General features: G+C 36.7%; 1 protein-coding gene and 1 long non-coding RNA gene across 3 annotated transcripts; both read left to right on the top strand.

Annotated features, from left to right (window-relative positions):
* The first annotated feature begins 476 nt into the window (after window positions 1–476).
* On the top strand, window positions 477–3077 carry LOC127509350 (uncharacterized). Of its 2 annotated transcripts, XR_007929207.1 has the most exons (3): window positions 477–592; window positions 1216–1261; window positions 1744–3077. It is a non-coding gene; the product is annotated as an uncharacterized LOC127509350 (long non-coding RNA). The 2 variants fall into 2 exon arrangements; XR_007929206.1 differs by having other exon boundaries at window positions 528–1261.
* Window positions 3078–5941: 2864 nt separating this feature from the next.
* Window positions 5942–17997, top strand: LOC127509347 (nuclear factor 7, ovary-like). The gene is made up of 6 exons (XM_051887984.1): window positions 5942–6379; window positions 6463–6558; window positions 6969–7199; window positions 7279–7301; window positions 12465–12583; window positions 12777–17997. Exons 1-6 carry the CDS (start codon window positions 6215–6217, stop codon window positions 13259–13261), a joined length of 1119 nt encoding a protein of 372 aa, XP_051743944.1. The 5' UTR covers window positions 5942–6214; the 3' UTR covers window positions 13262–17997.
* The last annotated feature ends 640 nt before the right edge of the window (window positions 17998–18637 follow it).

Raw genomic sequence — 18637 nt, 5'->3', positions numbered from 1 at the left:
TTCTATTCCAGTGAATATTTCTGAAAGGCAGACACAATTAAGCTAATGGACACATTGAACACGTTTAGGGGCATGGATTTTTGACTAGTTACTGAGAGTATAATGTAAGCACTTGTGACAAGCTAGCCCAACATAGTCTCGACCATTTCATTTATTGTCCAAGTTTTGTGCGCAGTGGAGATTTCAGTGCAGTTTTACTGACATCTAGTGGTGAAATTATGCAACTGATTCAAAACTTGAGGTGGATATCCAATAGATGACCGTGTTTGAATGTCTTGAACATCAAAATAAATCATAATAGCTGATTTATTTTCATAACAAATAATGTTTGGCCAGATAATGCTGACAAAAAAGCATTGTGGCAATACCATACTGAATGATTTTCGTAGTCAAGCTGAACTCAAACCTCTTACAACACATACCCGGTGTTACAATATATTCGGTTCCTGAGATATTATTTGGTACCACTGGGTGGCGCAGGCATGAATATTCATGATTTCCCCTGTTGTGGGCGTGTCTTTGAGACAACGTGCAAAGGAATGGAACTTTGCTCAAATTGCAACTTGTTTAATGGATTATTTATTTCGATAAGGTAATAAAGTTTCAATGTTCAATGTAAACTGCACTTGTTCACATTTTCAAAACAATTAATAGTTTTTGTAATAAATCGTCTGAGCTGTTTTGCCTGATTGATTACTGGCATTTAGGCATTTACAGCAGCAAATGTGAGCGAATAACCTAGCACGTGCTAGTCGAACTATTCCACCGAATGGGTAACATTTCTGTCCCAAGGACATTGTATGTATAAATATGCATGAAAATTAACTCTAAAATACATTTTATTATTAAGCAAAATGTCCTGAACATTACTCTAACTGCAAATTTAAAACATATAATTTAAAACATTATTAAAAACTACTCAGAACACTTAAAAATAGCATTTGTTACTTGTCCCCGCTATCTAAACCTAAACTTTATCATGAAATATAATCATTAAAATCTTTCAGAAATCTTATTATTTTTGCATTGCTGTGTGACTCCATATACCATCTATTCTAAACAAAAAGAAATTTCATGTGAAATCCATAATATATTATATAAAATACACATTTTAGTCTTGTCCCCAGGTTTTCACTCAGTTTTGTTACCCTCACACATTGCCCTTTATAAAAAAAAAAAAAACTTAGAACATGCCACATGCCACATTTTCAACAGGAAGTTGCATCATCTGGATCTTATGCAGGCCATGAGAAGACCAAAAGTAAGTCCTCTCATTTTAACTTCTGTATATTTGATGAAATTGTAGGTCAATCTCAATGTACCTCCTGTTACCCAAATTATTTCTTAGATGTTATTTGTTTATTTTAAAAATATTAACTTTAAGTAAGTCACTAGAATTTGCTTAGTGTCCTCATGCTATTAGCATGTACTCCATGTGGCAATTTGTCATGTATTTGATTATTTTTTGCCTAAAAACTCAATCCTTTTACTTTCAGTCCTGTTACTATATGAAAAATAACAGGAGTGAGTAAAAGTAACAGGAATGAGTAGAGTTCTCTGTTTTGTTGATTTAATAGTGTGATAGTTGATATAATACCATTCACCTGTATCATGAGTTTTACAGTTGAAATTACTTAAATTGTAGATTTTTAGGATTAGTTTTACAGTGTGAATACCATACTTGCAGCAGCCCACCACGAAGTGACTTAATCTTTTTGTCTTTCTCTTTCTTATCTTTTGTAGAAGATGGAGAGAAACCATACTATGCAGTTGCCACAAACACCCACCCATGGCAAGCTGCAAGGGAAGGAGTGAAACACACCCGCAACCCTCTCCCCCCCCCACTACTAGCACACATCTCCTTCACTGTGATGTACTACTAGCACACAGCACATCCCTTCAACACAGAAATCTCACTCACACACATGCACACGACCATGTACACACACTCTTTCTCGCACACATGCACACACACGGACACTCATTCCTGTTACCCAGTGTTCATTCCTGTTAAAAAATGTTCATTACTGTTACTAAATTTATTTATTTTTCTAAAAAAATAAAGTTAAACCACTGTTTTTATCAGTTTTGTTTGGTCCATCATTTATACAATTGTTAAATTAATTAAATTATTTAAAAAATGATATACCTGAGGCTTCTGTCTTCTTTTAAATGAAAAAAATGTTTTGCGTTTTTTATTAAAATACACCTTGCCTTAAAGGGTTAGTTCACTTTCCAATTAGAATTTCCTGATAATTTACTCACCCCCATGTCATCCAAGAGGTTTATGTATTTCTTTCTTCCGTCGAAAAGAAATGAAGGTTTTTGAGGAAAACATTCCAGGATTTTTCTCCATATAGTGGACTTCAATGGTCTCCAAACGGTTGAAGGTCAAAATTACAGTTTCAGTGCAGCTTCAAAGGGCTTTAAACGATACCAGACGAGGAATAAGGGTCTTATCTAGCGAAAAAATCGGTCATTTTCAAAATAATTTTTTTAAATGTATATGCTTTATATAAACAAATGATCACCTTCAAGTGGTTCCGCCAAAACCGCACTTTCGTATTCTTCAAAAAGCTTACGCTGTATGTCCTACACCTTCCCTATTCAACTTACGGAACGAACGTGGCGCCAGTTCCTTTTTTTTCCATAATCCTTTAATGTAAAGTGATTTTTTTTGTCACAAATATCAATTATTTGAACAAATAACCAACAATTTCTTTAAAATAAACACTTTCTTGAGGTGAATACAAAGGAATTAATTGACGTGCTTTTAAACATGCTTTTTAGATGGCATATGAGTTTTGGTAACAGGACTGAGAAAACATGCATCAATGTTCTGCTTTGAAACCTTGTAAAAAAAAAAAATTTATAAAGTTGCCTGAGATTGACCAATACACATTTTGAATAGTTAAATATGTGTAGTATTAGATTCAGTGTTGAAAAAATATAAAAAATAAAGTTTAATTTTGAAAAGTTTCAACGAACAAATGTCACCCATTCGGTGGAATGGCCCAGTCTAGTCTAATACAATTTAATTTGACTCTGATGTGTTTGGCCCTTAAAAAAAAAAAACTTGTGAGGCTCATTTCAATACCTGCTTGCTAGCTAGTTGTCATTCGGTGATAAGTAGGCTACTGAGTGTTGACAACATTGACTGAAATAAACCTCCACAAACTCTGTGGCCTAATAAAATGCAAGCTACCCTGCTGTGATTAATCTGTGTCATCCTTACTTTATTTCTTATTTTGTAGATAGCCCCTAAGGCTCAAGTATAACACCATTTACGATTTACTCGCATTTGGAAGAAAATATCAGAACTGTGTGCTCACTGATTCTTGAGAAGTGGGACAAAACAGGATGCAATTTTGAAAAAAAACCTTATACTCGGACAAATTAAACTACATTTATGTATCTTACATGTACTAAGCTACTGAGCTATGCTTTGATACAACCTCATACCTTTTCTCTTTTTAATCAAAATGTGCTTTTTACCTTGCCATCACTTATATTGTGTCAACACTGTCAGACACCAAAAACACAAATTAATTTTCACTCACATTATGCAAGAGCTATAACAAGTATAGTAAACATTAGTTTTTACCAAGGCAGACAGAGGCCACAAAAAAAAAAACTTTAAATATGTGTATATATATATATTTATTATAATGATTTCCATCTGTGTTTCTTAAATTCGACTGTGAAATATAACTTTAACTTTACCTTTAACAGAAATCAAGATGATTTTAACATTTCAAAACACATTCTCATGTTAGCCGACAGATTACATTTTTACCTATGACCAACAATTCCTCAACAAAAATAACAAATATAACAAACTTTATTCAACAATATCCTTAAAGCCTGGAAGAGCTCAACGTAAACAGCATAGAAGAATGACACAGAAGAGAGGATATTTTTAAATAAAGTCGTTATTTTTTGTTTTGTTTTTGGGCACAAAAATTTATTCTCATCACTTCATAACATTAAGGTTGAACCGCTGCAGTCACATGGACTATTTTAACGATGTCTTTAATACCTTTATGGACCTTGAAAGTGGTGGTTAAATTGCTGTCTATAGAGGAGTCATATACCTCTTGGATTTTATCAAAAATATCTTCATTTATATTCCGAAGATGAACAAAGGTCTTACGGGTGTGGAACGACATGAGGGTGAGTACTTAAAGGATTAGTTCACTTTAAAATGAAAATCACCCCAAGTTTTTCTCACTGTCAATCCATCCTAGGTGTATATGACTTTCTTCTTTCTGATGAACACAATCGTAGGTATATTAATAAATATCCTGACGCATCCAAGCATTATAATGGAAGTACACGGAAACCACCTGTTTGAAGCTCAAAAAAGTGCATCCATCCATCATAAACGTGTACTCCACACAGCTCCGGGGGGTTAATAAAGTCCTCCTGACGAGAAGCAATGCGTTTGTGTAAGAAAAATATCCATATTTAACAAGTTATAAAGTAAAATATCTTGCTTCCTCCAGACCGCTTTCTGTATTCAACTTAGAACTGCGAGAGGCGTTACACTTTCTTCCTAAGTTGAATACAGAAGGCGGTCTGGAGGAAGGTAGATATTTTACTTTATAACTTGTTAAATATGGATTTTTTTTTTTTTATGATCCCTCAACACTAACTCTGCTAGAAGTGATGACTATCAGTCCACAAAAGCAATATATGCTGTCAGGTCACATATTTAGTATTTATACAATATTAGAAAAACTAAACATTATTTTATATTTAATATAATTAAAAATGAATTGAAAACCACAAAAATATGATGACTTCATGTTGAATGTCAACTCCGCCATTGGCCTGTCACCACCGTCAGACAGAAAATCTTATGGTGTTGACACTGATGGTGTTGACACATTAGGCATTTCTTTCACAAAACAAATGGAGTTCATGTAGTAGCCATTTTGTTTTATCTGTTAATGCTAGATGCTAAAAGAACCTGCTTCAGGAGAATAAAATGATCTAAAAATTTCAAATAATTTCCTCATAAATTGCAAGAGGGTGTTGACATAACATGGTTGTGATACAGGAAATATTAACATTAGGATTTAAAATATTCTAAAACTATAAAACTTACTAAAGCCTGTCTGACATTGATGTACTCTGCAGAGGTGGAATGTGGCAAGGGGGTCCCTCAGAGTGACAGCTGCCCCTGATATTCCCTTATTTTATTACTCTTTAATGAATGTCTGACGGTGTTGACAAAAAGTGGGGACATAACTTTGAAATCTTATAAAACACGCATGTGTCATTGAAAAAAAACCTGGCTCTGACATGAGATATTATTAAATGTTGATTTTGATAAAACAAGCTTTTTCATCATAAAAAAGCATTTTTATCCATTGTATTGCACATGATTGATTGAACCCTTCTCTGTGGACACACTGTGTCATACATGTAAGTGTCATACATTTTTATATAATAATGATAAAATTAAATTGAAGGGGTAATTGTGATAAATACATTCTATTATTAATCCCTCATTACAATAGAAAATATTTTTATTTTTAAACCCAGCAGTTAAAATTGCTGGACATGTTTTGTCCCATCTCTCAAGAATCAGTGTGCTGACTTTTTCCCTTAGTATTGTAATTTTTAACTCGCAATTGCGAGTTTATATCTAACAATTCTAAGAAATTAGGTCAGAATTGTGAGGAAAAATCGCAATAATCTTTTTCATTCCGTTGCGGAAGCTTCCATACAAAAACAGCTCAGACGATTTCAGCTCAGACAAACAGTTTATAATTAACACTGAAACTTAGTACCTTTCGAAATAATCCATTAAACAAGATGCGATTGCACTAATATTTTCAGTTCCATTGATTTGCACGTTGACACGCCCACAACAGGGGAAATTCATGGATATACTCATGCGCCACCAGTGGAACCAAATATCTCAGGAACCGAATTTACTGTAACACCGGACGTGACTGTCTTATTTTACTCCTTTCTGTCATTGTGACTATCTCCGCATTGTCTCGACATAAAAAGAAAATAGGAATCAGCGATCACGAAGAACAAAGAAAACAAGAAGGATTTATTAAAAAGGTGATTTATTAAAAAGGTTATTTCTGAACAGACAGCAGATCTTTGTGATTCTCGTGGTGGTTCATTTTTGAAAACATAACCAGGAAGTGAAAGTAAAGGTTAGATTGCTGTAACGTTAGCTCAAATAGAGAAAATGGATCCACGGTCTGTAGAAGAACTTTCTTGCGATTTACACAATGAGAAACTCGATTTCTTCTGTCTGGAAGACAAACAGCCTGTGTGTTTAGTGTGCAGAGATTCACAACAACACGACAATCACCCATTCAGACCCATCAGTGAAGTTGTTCCATCATACAAGGTAGGACAGATGTCTCTCTTGATTCTCTATCATTTTACTCATCATATATGAACATATCAGTGTTTTGTTTTGTTGACTTTTAGAAGGAGCTCAGTACAGCACTGAAATCCTCACGAAGGAAGCTTAAACACAGCGAAAACATTAAAGAAAAGTGTGTGGAAACAGTTCAGCACATCAAGGTGAGGAAACAGAATCAAGAGTAAAATATTTAACTATCCCAACACAAAGTACACTACTAGTAACAGTTTGTAAACAAACCTACTATTTCTTTATTATGACTGTCCTCATTATAGAATAATAGTCATCAAAACTATGAAATGACACAAATGGAAGCATGGGAATGATGTAGTGAGCAAAAAAAAAAAAAAGTCAAAATCATATATTTTATCTTTTAAGTCACCACCCTTTGCCTTAATAAGCTCTGCTCACTCTGGACGGTCTCTCAAACATCTTCATGGTTTGTAAAGACATTCAAACCCTTCAGATCAAAAGATCATGCGAAAAATACATTTATTGCATCCAGACGTTTGGCTAGTGGTGTGGAGGATGTGATGTGCTGATGATTGAAGTGAATGTGATTTGATTTCAGTCTCAAGCTGAGCGCACAGAGCGGCAGATTAAACAAGAGTTTAAGAAGCTTCATCGGTTTCTCAGAGATGAAGAAGAAGCTACAATCACTGCACTGAGGGAGGAAGAGGAGCAGAAGAACCAAATGATGCAGGAGAAGCTGGAGGAGATGAACAGACACATCTCAGCTCTTTCACACGCAATCAAAGACATGGAGGAGATGATGACAGCCAATGACATCTGCTTTCTGAAGGTCTGATTTCAGATCATTGATTGATTGATGATTGATTGATTGAGTGAGTTTCTGATGATAAATTGTGTTTGTTCTGCAGAAGTTTCCAGTCCCAATGGAAAGGTGAGTGATCTTCTGGTGTCTCTGGTCTCTCTTGCTCTGAACTGAAACCCACACACATTACAAATACTTTTTTCCCACAGAATTTTGTTTTTGTCATGCAAATATCCTGTAAGTTTATTCAATATTTTGTCATGTCATATTCATTAATTGTAGTCAGTTGTACTCTAAATTGTCACATCATTTTAGTTGACAAAAATAAAATTTTAGTAACTAAAATTCTGTATAACCAAACATTTTCAAAAATGTATAAACATATAATAATCATCTACCGATATTAGGGCTGTCAATTTAACTCTTTAATTTAATTAGTTACGGAAAAAAATAACGCATTAAAATTGTTAACGCTTTTAACACACCCACCTCAGACCTACATAGGTCATCTGACATTTCATACTGTTGATGGGGACGAACATGCAGGACAACAACTCACTGTGTGATGTAGCCTATAAATGCAGTTAAATGTCCCTAGAATTCAAGATATTGGGGCAAAAATGCCCCTGTATGAGTTTGTCTCATATCTGTATCATATGATATAGTATAATTGCCACATCTCGTAATTAATTAGATAAAACATTTTAATTGCTTGACAGCACTAACCAATATATATTAATATGTACAACACGTCAAAGTATACCAAACTATCCTTGTAAATTGTTAACAAAAGGGGCTTTCGCACCACGTAGCTATAAGAACTTAGTTATAGGAACTAGCCACCAGGGCAGTAAATGTTCCCCTAGGGACGTTTTCTTGGTTGCATTCACACCGCCAGTAAGAACTCTGAAGTGACGTAAGCCGAGCTTGTTGTTGTGACTTATTTTGGTGGCGTGGAGAACATTTATTTTGACAGCACTGATAATGGCAAAGCCTGAGCACACAGCGCTCCCATTCTCTATCTTCATTAGTTTACGGTCTGTTTAACAGTCCTGTCTAATATGTTATTAGATATAACTCTTATACAAAGAAAGTAAACCGTATATGAAAAAGTATTAGCGTTTGCCATGTGATTGATGCCCAATGTCGTGTTTGTCATGTTTCGCTTGGTCCCTTCAAAGTTGTGTTGGATTTTCTCAGCGTAAAGTTTGAGAGGTCCATCTATAACTGTTTTCCATGTTTATAGAACTAGTTTGTGGAGTAAATATATAGGCTACAATCTTTGTGTACACGGCTTTTTTTAAAAATGGCAGGTGCTGGTGTTTCGCGTGCGTTCAGCCAATCAACATACACTTATATCACTGGTAGTTCCTATTGTGCTGGGTTAGACCCTACTCTGAAGTACGAGCTAATTTAGTTCCCCAAAAGGTGTTCCTAGAACTAAAATCATTCCCAGTTCCTGCAATGCGAACATGCCAAAAAGCAGGTACTTCCACCATTAGTTCTAGGGACTATGAAAAGGTTCCCCCGATGCGAAAGCCCCTAAAATCTATTATACAGTGTACTATTCAGCCTGTAGGTGGAAATCTTGAGCACCACGTAATAAGAGATAAATCCTGTGCTAAAAAAAAAACTGAGCTTCTGAAATAGTAGACTTCTACAGATAATAATTCAGATTCAGTATGCTGAATTATCTAACTTTTTCCCGGTGCTACATTTCCTGGTTTCTTCAGTCAAGCTGTCAGAGAGCAGGCCATCAGAGACCTGCTCCATTTTTCCCAGAGGTGATGCCCCAAAATGATAGCCCAGTCTATTGGCCACACTATGGGAAGCTTGGTCATTTAGGACAGGCACCTGTGGCTGACCCTCACAGACCTCAAGGACTCAGAAAAAGCTGTCCTCCTGATGCTCCAGTTAACCCAACTGGACTCTTTGGCAGCTCTTTGGAGTCGTCCTCAGAGCTTTTCTCAGAGAGCTTTGCTCTCGCTCACTGAGGTTCAGAAGCAGTCAAAAGTAATGAGCCACTTTATGCCGACATGTGCCAGAGTGCACAATGCACCCTCTCCCTCGCATTCTCGCTCTTCTTCTGCGCAGCGTTCCTCAACTAGACCTCTTCCAGTCACCTCGTCCAGGGTTGCCAGGTTTTCACAATAAATTTGCCCAATTGCTACTCAAAACTAGCCCAATCGCGTTCCAGGGGGTAAAATCCACGTTTTTGACGGGGTTCCCCTGGTAAAATTCTCATTCCAGGGGCTAAATATCATGTTATTTAGGGTCATTTCAACCCGCGGACATGAAAACAACCCACTGCAACGGTGTTAAAGTAGCCCAATTCCGCAGGAAAACTGTGGACTTGGCAACACTGACCTCATCTGCCCCGCTGAAAGCACCAGAAACTTCGGTGCATCCCAAGAACTTGTGGACAAAGCGACATCCATTCCCGGAACACCAAGGTCCCCACCCTTAAGGAAAAAAAGCCCAGGAGACCCAGTTCCATTCCTGACTGCTCCAGAAGGAAAAGGAAGCTCGTTCAAATGTGCATTTGTATGTGCCTCTCGCCCCCCCTGCCTGTTGCGGGCGATGAGAGTGCAAGAAGTCAATGTGTGTTAACTGTCTCACTGTCAAGTGCAATAAAGTTCTAAAAACCACACAAACTTCCTCCATTATCAGAGCTCCTCTCCTTTTCCAACTCTCACTTAGACATTCCGGATACCCATGCCCATCGCGAACATTTGTTTAGCAGCAGGATGGGCTTCGCTGAATACTTTAGCCAGATTTTATAATCTGGATATTTCCTCGCTAGCTTCCCGGATCCTGTCAGTACAAGAGAGCTAGTTTGTGCGGGACAAAAGCCTATAATGATCCTCTTTTAATTATGAAAATTGTGTATGCTTAGAGATTATTAAAATTGCTTCCCTTTCCTGAAAACAGACTCTTGACACTTTCCTATTTTATTTCAAAGAGCACTCCCAGTCCTCATAGCTGAGCCTTTGATACAACAGTGCTCAACTAGGTCCGATAGGCTCCACTGCTTAAGCCAGTGAAGTCGTTGTTTCTAAGGAATGAGCTGTCTATGCAAACCGTTTCTAGCCAGTGAGGTGTCTTCCTGCGTCGAACCATATTGCTTAATTACTCAGCCTTCAACGCGGCTGCTATAGCCTGAGTATGTCTGTTCGTATGACTTATTTCAACTCAACGTAATGTTCACCTGAATATCAACTACCCATTCTGAACCCATCATGGCAGTGTTCAATTAGGTCCAGTAGGACTCATCTGAGGGGATATAATCATTCTGTGGGGACATAACTATCGTTCAACACGTTGTTGCTTATGCAATTCAAATAAGTGGAATAGTGTCTTCCTGTTTATGAAGCACTTCTTATGGGCCATTGGCTTCACTTGCGTTAAGCAATCCTTCACAGTATCACAGCGGGATTTTATACATTCCCCATAGCGTCATTTTTTGACAATGTCGAGTTAACCAAAATCGAAAGGGAACGTCTCCAGTTACTGAATGTAACCTCAGTTCCCTGAGATGAGGGAACAAGACATTGTGTGTTACTATTACCAAAAGACTATAGAATAACACAAGATGCGTCACTCATATTGTTTTGAATGGGAGAAAGTGCAACGCGCAATATGGCGGAATAAGTCCCGCCTTCTAAACAAGAGCCAATCGACGATTGGTAAAGTCATCGCGTCACTGCAGTGGCCGTTAGAATCTCCGGTTCCTATAGAAACAGTCAGACGCGCGCCTCCGAAATGAGGCACAAGAGATGCGCATGCACATTAGCTTGATCCAGCCTGCAAAATAACGTTTTTTGTCATGATTCGAGCGTTTAGAAACAAAACTTATGAGACAGTTGTCGTCAGATTTCATTGGTGATTTCAAATATGAAATTTAATCGAAAACTTGGCAAACAGCTTTGGAGAATTTGACGTTTCCCCATTCAAAGAGGTAGGAGCTGCAATGCCCAAGAGGCGTTTCAAAGATGGCCACCGAGTGAAATGACTTGTCTTAAAGGCACTTTGCTTTTACTCATGATATTTCATGAGTTTATGATCATTTCATTCGAAAGATTCTGAGGCAGTGTCACTCAGTGCCGCTTTATATAGGGAGCGGGCCCGTCTCTCGTTATTCAATCATGCTTCAGTATGTCTCGGTGAAAGGAGTTTCCCCATAGCATCAGCTTCTGATGCAATGTCTTGTTCCCTCACCTCTGGGAACCAAGGTTACATTCAGTAACTGGAGATGTTGATCTTGAACGTGGTTACATATCTGCACAATAAAGCATTTAAATTCGCCTGAAAGCTCTGGTCTCCATGGACCATGACCCCTGAAGTGGTATACATCCTTACGATGGGCAATCTGTGAAGTACGATTGCATTTTCAAACAACTGTTTATGTTTTTACTCCTATTCTTTAAAATATATATACAGTATATTTATCGCATTGGTCTTGCAGTATCATGTTTTCATCATATTTTCTGTTTAAATTAAAATCGTTTAATTATCATCACGATTCATATATTTCATCTGGTCTTGATCAGCGAACATTTTCGCCAGTAATTTTGTTAATACAATTAGCGCCCATGCTCCCATGGAGGAAGTGTTTAAACTGGCGTACTTCGTTGACAAAATCTTTCTCCTGATCACATGCATAGTTTTCTTAGACATTCATTATATGCAGATGCAGACAGATCATACTTGGGTAACTGAATGATATCCAAAAACCCAAATGTCTCTTGAAGTAATGAATACAGCTGTATTAAATTCTGAACTGACTGTCCAAATTTGTCTCTTTCGTATTTACTACTACATGATGTGCGAATCGGTGGGCAGGGCTAAAGTGGCAATGTTGTAGAAGTAGTCATAATGTGTCAAAATCCAAAAAGTTTTGTTTGGTCAGCTTGGTTTCAATAAAAGCTGTTTTTGGACTAAAAAGGAAGTTTTGACTTCTGAAACTTACAGGATATTTTTATAATACAATGAATTCTTATATGTCAAAAGATCAAGGAAAATTTCACAATTCATGACCCCTTTAACGCTTAATACATGCTCGTCAGTTGCCTGTTATTTTAAAATCTCTGTCCAGTAAATTACTAGAAATAAGACTTTTGGGTCAATCAAATAAATGCGTGGGATTTGACAGTTTAAAAATACCTAAAAAAAAAAAAATAAAAAAAACCCCGTAAAAACCTGATTTCTGTGGATAACTACAGCTTAGTTTAACCTGAATTAAACCCCCTGACACAAAGCCACTGCAGTTCTGACTCCTGAATGTTCTTCCAGTGTCCAGAGCTCACAGCCGGATCCACAGATGGCTTCTGGAGCTTTGATTCATGTGCCACATTACTTGGGCAACCTACCGTTCAGAGTCTGGAAGAAGATGCAGGACATCGTCCAAGACAGTGAGTCTGGAGAAGATCTGTGCTGTTACACACATACTGCAAATCACACATGGGGGAATATTTACAGATCTAATGTCTGATGTGTTTGATCAATAGGATGAGTGTTCATAACCATACACAAATTATTATGAATTCAATTTTGATCATTAAATGAACATCAGAATGTAAGCAGCTTTTGTTTGTGTCTCATCAGCTCCTGTGATTCTGGATCCAAACACAGCTCACCCGTGTCTCATCCTGTCTGATGACCTGACCAGAGTGAAACAGGGTGGGAACAAACAACTGCTTCCTGATAATCCAGAGAGATTTGACTATTATCCCTGTGTTCTGGGTTCAGAGGGATTTAACTCAGGAACACACTGCTGGGATGTGGAGGTTAAAAAGAGTTCACGTTGGAGACTTGGAATAACTACAGCATCAAATCAAAGGAAGGGAGGTGATTTCTTTAACACTGATGTCTGGAGCGTGCAGTATGGACTGATCGAAGAGTCTGGTTTTCTTGTTAAACAGTATCTTGAGCGTGTGAGAGTTGATCTGGACTATGACAGAGGAATGGTGTCATTCTCTGATCCTGTATCTAACACATATCTACACTCATTCACAACCACCTTCACTGACACGGTCTCTCCATTCTTTTATAGTTTTTTCCCTCTGAGGATCTTACCATCAAATAGTTAGTAAACGTTACACCTGGGTGTAGGTCTGGATCGATATCACATGAGTCAGAGTGCTGTTGATCTGAATATCAGTACAGCTGTGATTGGGCTGCAGGTGATCACATGACTGATATCCAGCACTACAGCATCACTGAGAGTGTCATATTGCTTTTATACAACAGATCAATAAACAAGGGGCCAGATTTACTAACAGTTTGCGCCAGCGCAAACCTTCTTTTGGGGTTAAAAAAACTACTGTCCAGATTTACTAATGACACGCAGTGAAGAGCTGAAAAGGCAGCACAGTTATTTTTGCAGCTGTCCTTATTGCATATGCATTTGTAGGAGCTTCCTTTTCAGACAAAAAAAAAAAAAATTATGGGAGGAGAGTATTTAAATGAATCATGCAAGGTGATTTACTAAGGTTTGCGATAGATCACGTGCAGAACTTTCCACTCCCATCTGTGTTTTTTTTTTTTTTTTTTTTTTTTTGGAATTGCGCTTTTATGCTAATTTGCCCCGTTTAGTGAATCTGGCCCAAGAAGTTAATATCAAGTAATTTATTCAGACACAATATGACCAACTATTTTGTTTTTGTTCTAAATGAAGCTGAGCAGGATAAAACAGAACACCAAAACACGCGAGTCCTGCCTACAACAACTGAGATAAATGAATTAACTACACCAAAACCCATTTGCATTATGCCTATACACCAACGACGTGCAGTCCATATACACTGCGAATGTTCTGCATACCCAAGCCATTCATGGACTCGCTAATTAATATTCACTTGTTCGAGGTATACCATAAAGCTTACATGATAGAATTTTGGTAATATGTATGTAACTGTCCGTCATTTGTTTATTTGCCAAATGGCGGTAATTTTCTTAAAATCTGCCAGTTACGGAGGCTTTTGGGTAAGCGGATCCACAACAGCTTTGGCGACTACGCTCTGTGTTATGTATCGTCATCACTGTTCCGTGTTCTCATTGGTTTGCTGGCAAATGGAGGATTTCATGCGCAGAGAAAGCTGTCCGCGAATCGCTCACCCAAGCGGAAAAATGCTGCTGCGGCCAGATATCGATCACCGAAAATCACATTGTATTTGATGCAAAACTAACTAGTCTAAATCAAATGGGGAAAAAGTCATAACTGAAACTATTTTCGTAGTATTTAATTTTCTCCCTAAGGAAATTAATTTTTTACAAAAACATATAAACTGTTAAAGACAGTAAAAGACTGTAAACTTAAAGACTGTAAGTAGACTATTGTAACTATCTGAGGTTATTAATCGATAGTCTATGTGTTTGTTAAAGTCATCAGTTTGCATTATTTCAACTTATGTTTTAAAGAATACTTATGTTATTTATTATAATTTTATATATTTTACTTATATTTTAGTTATAATACTTCCGGCATACATTTAAATTGACACCTGCCATGGTGTTTATTATTTGTCATCTCTGATTTAGATAGTGTCCTAAGCCGATGCCGTTTAAAGGTGAAGCATTTAGTTTCTGTGACACTAGTGGCACATAGCGGAATTACAAAAATACAGTATATTTTGCAAAAGCCCTTTTCACGCATTGTGCCTCCCTCAACGCAAACATCACAAACACAGTTCTTACAGGTGCTTGTGAAGGCATGTCTCAACAGGTAAATGGCTACTTTCAATAAAAGGTCCAATATATTAGGAATACTTTTAGCTATGTTGCTGTGTGTCATGAGAGTAAGCAACTGAGTAGCTAACACTGTTTAGAGCTAACGCAAACATCTCGCTCAATATAAATCCAACCAACGTGTCTGCACCGGGCACATTTTTTGACATGACGCGCCACCCAGCATACCTGGTTAAAGAAGTCACTGCTATACACTAAAAGCTCTTCAATTGCACCAAAAAATAAAAAAAATAGTAAAAGCAATGCATACTCTTTTTGTCAGAATTGACTCTTTAAACCACTTTCTTATACCTGTGGCGCTTTGCTTGATAATCGTTGTTGCATATCGCCGCCAAAATTTGATTTTGAGATTGCGTGCAATGCGCAGCTGTGTAAAGGAATTGCGTATGGCATAAACACAGCTACTTCTAACACAAAAATATAAATAATGAAATGTCTGCTGCTGGAGACTTGCCATTGGCTGTTGTATTTGAATAATTAATGAGGCAGGTCTATGCAAGAGGTGCTGTTTTGGATGTTTTTAATAGTCATTTATAAAAGTTCCATTTTGTGTAATGAATGCATTCATGTGTTAAATATGAATTTTCTGTTAAAAGATAATGTTATTTAAAGTTAACTTTGTAAATATTAGTGTTCCTGTGAGCTTCGGTTAGGAATGTTCGATTCCAGGTTGAGTCGACTCGATTCTAACTCCTACTGTAGGAGTAGATGGATTCGACTTCATTTACTTTACATCAAAACAGTCAGGAATAATACAATATTGTAGTCATTATTACACAATTTTTTTTTTTTTTTTTTCTGTCACTGAGCCTTAAATCCCCCTTATGAAAACAGCACACTTTTAGTGTGACTCCAAATTAGACCAATTTAGCGACGACATTGTTGTTGCGATACCTATTTTTACAGAGGTAAAAATCATGAGAAACAGCAGTGGTCGAAATTATATCAGAATTAAATAAACAAGAAAGAAGGTGGGCCTGTTCTTTAACGAATTCATCTCAGTATAATGGTCAGGTGTTGGCGCTAAATACCATGATCATTGTCTTAAAAAACTGCTTGGACAGGAGAGTTAAAGATAATTACAAATAAATACAATACACACAAAAACCAATGCAAAAATGTACACTGATGTGTTTATTCTTGATGTGAGTTTTTAATGATTTTATAATTAGTTTAATGATTATGAACACAAAATAGATTAATCATGGAAAACCATATTTATATGGCATTAATATAACATTTAATTAAACTACAAAGCTGGCACGGAGGTATGTACAGTATAATTCTAAACTAAAGTTACTATGACTGTTATTTATTTCTAAAGTTAGCTACATGTTTCTGTGCTGGAATTCACCCCAACTCTAGTGCTATTCAGAGTTGAGGAATCGACTCTTTTCCATCCAAAGTTGCGAATTTAACTTACTGTGCAAAATTTAAAATATTGCATAAAACATTTGTGAATAAAGCACCGTTTCCATCCAGTGAGTCGGAGAACAAAATCGTCACTTTCTGATAAACTGGCGCTAAATACCACTACGAAAAGTAGGAGAAGCCACTGTATATAATACTTTTCGTATATAATAAATTACTTGTGCCTCAGAGTGAGCAAACAGAACGCAATAAACGCGGTCATGTTATCTTGCTTTCGGAGGCAGATGCCTACTGTTTGGGAAAGCAGTAATGTAAGACAGTTCTGGAAGGTAAAACATAATTTCACATGCTGTGCAAAAAGATTGGTCCGCTGGCTAGTCCAGTTATGCCGTTCCATCGCACAAAGTCGATGAATTTATTCAGTGAATGTGTTTCGATCATAGTTTATGCGCATGTTTTCTTAAAAATGTGTCTGACTTAATTAAGTGCATAAGTTTTTAATGTGCATTTTTAGAATTTATGCACATCTTGCCATTTCCATCCAGCAGGTTTTTATGCGATATCCCAAAATGCGCATAAAAGTAGGTGAATGGAAAACATAGCTATTGACCAAAGCTACAGAAATGGTTTTATTCTTTCAATAGTAAGTTCAATGAATGACCATACGAATAGGTTGGCACTGCTGCCCAATACCCTGCAGCGTTCACTTATTTCTTTATTTGTGAATAATACTGTAATTGTAGTACAGAGTCAAGAAGATGCTATCTAAAGTATAAATCAAGTTTGATTCATTTTCAAGCATATTGATTTATTTTCAAATGATTTCTAATTTAGTGAATATTATATAAAATATAAATTTCATTGCATCAATTGTTATGGAAGTGTTTTTTTAATATCTAAATTAAATAGTGTGACATCATATATATATATATATATATATATATGGGCCTTATGTTGGCCATCGGCCACCCTGTGCTCTAAGATATAGGCATTGGGCATCAAAAAAACAAAAAAAAAGATGAGTTTTTGTTTCTGATGCAACATGACACATCGCGCACATCCGGTGTATAGTGGATGTAAATGTATACTAAATGTGTAAATACATGTGTAAAATTTTATTATCCAACTTGTAAATGGGATTTAGTGACACCTATAGTTAAGAGAAAAATTAAATGTGGTGGTGGGGTTCATCTTATCCCTTTACCATGGTAGTCTCAAATGGAGCACTAATGGGTTTTCCAGTTGAAAGAAATCTGTATCTGCTTTTGTGTTTTGTTGTTTAGAAGCAAGTGTACAGTTAAAAATATTCTCTGATTCTGTCATTAACTTTAAATTTGAGCCTTAAGTGTATTCACATAGTACTGAAGCACCAGAACTGTCTCTTTCTATCCCGTGTGTAATAATGTCCATTTTGATCAGCTAATAATATGGCTTTTTATGTTGAGTATAATGTTGAGTATATTGCAGAATTGTAAATGGTTCTGTTTTAAAATGAACTTTCTTTGCTATTCCTGTTGTGTGAGAGAATTTGCTGCTCATATATATAGGTATTGTTTATTTCTAGAGTGGAATTTAAAGGTGCTGTAATTTTTTGGACTGTACTAAAGCATAAAAATGCCATAATATGTTTGCAGAGATTTAGGAAACATGCTAACATTCAAATACTTGTTTCTCTGAAAAAAACAATGCTATTCTGCTTTGAAATGTGCTTTCCGTGTTTGTTTTTGTTTTTGTCTGTGTGATCCCACCCACTGCTAATTTACCCAATAGTATTTCGAAAGCCCGGGTTGCCAGTTGGAAGAAAACAGTGTATTGCAGCAAAGACTATTTCAGCCATGGAAACCAGCAAACAAACTGGGTCAGATATCGCAGATTCTACCTGACCTAAAAAGCCTCAACATCCATCTAAAAAGCTCTATGAACAGAGGCATATTAAAACGCGGTTAAATCAATTCATTAACTTGTAGTGTAAGGCTCGTCGCCTTCCATTGTCAATTGTGCTAGTTCCTGTTGTGTGTCCTCAATCTGGCAACCCACATGAGCGTCAAGTCTGAGGAGAGGGGGCAGGAGAGACAACTCTACCAAATATTTTGAATTTGGACTGCAGTACCCATTTCAACCAATAGTTGTCAATAAGACTACAGATATACGAAGACGGCGCACTCTTAGGCCTTTATCACAGTCCGAGTGTCGTCACATACAGCTCTGATTAGTAGCGTAAACTCATTTCCGCCTGCATTATTGTCAATGGACGCACGCCAGTTTTGAGATTAAAATAAATGTCAATATTTAAAACTGTTTATTTAGACTTACATTAAACCCTACCGTATACATCATCTTTCATTTTA

Source organism: Ctenopharyngodon idella, chromosome 3, assembly GCF_019924925.1.
Source record: "Ctenopharyngodon idella isolate HZGC_01 chromosome 3, HZGC01, whole genome shotgun sequence".
NCBI lineage: Eukaryota > Metazoa > Chordata > Actinopteri > Cypriniformes > Xenocyprididae > Ctenopharyngodon > Ctenopharyngodon idella.
This window is presented reverse-complemented; position numbering and strand designations above follow the sequence as displayed.

What these genes read in the sequence shown, in the direction of transcription:
- LOC127509347 (XM_051887984.1), top strand. Translation starts at nt 6,215, where the DNA reads ATGGATCCACGGTCTGTAGAAGAACTTTCTTGCGATTTACACAATGAG. An exon ending in AAGTTGTTCCATCATACAAG is followed by an intron (nt 6,380 to 6,462) that starts GTAGGACAGATG and finishes GTTGACTTTTAG; the next exon opens with AAGGAGCTCAGTACAGCACT. An exon ending in ATGACATCTGCTTTCTGAAG is followed by an intron (nt 7,200 to 7,278) that starts GTCTGATTTCAG and finishes TTTGTTCTGCAG; the next exon opens with AAGTTTCCAGTCCCAATGGA.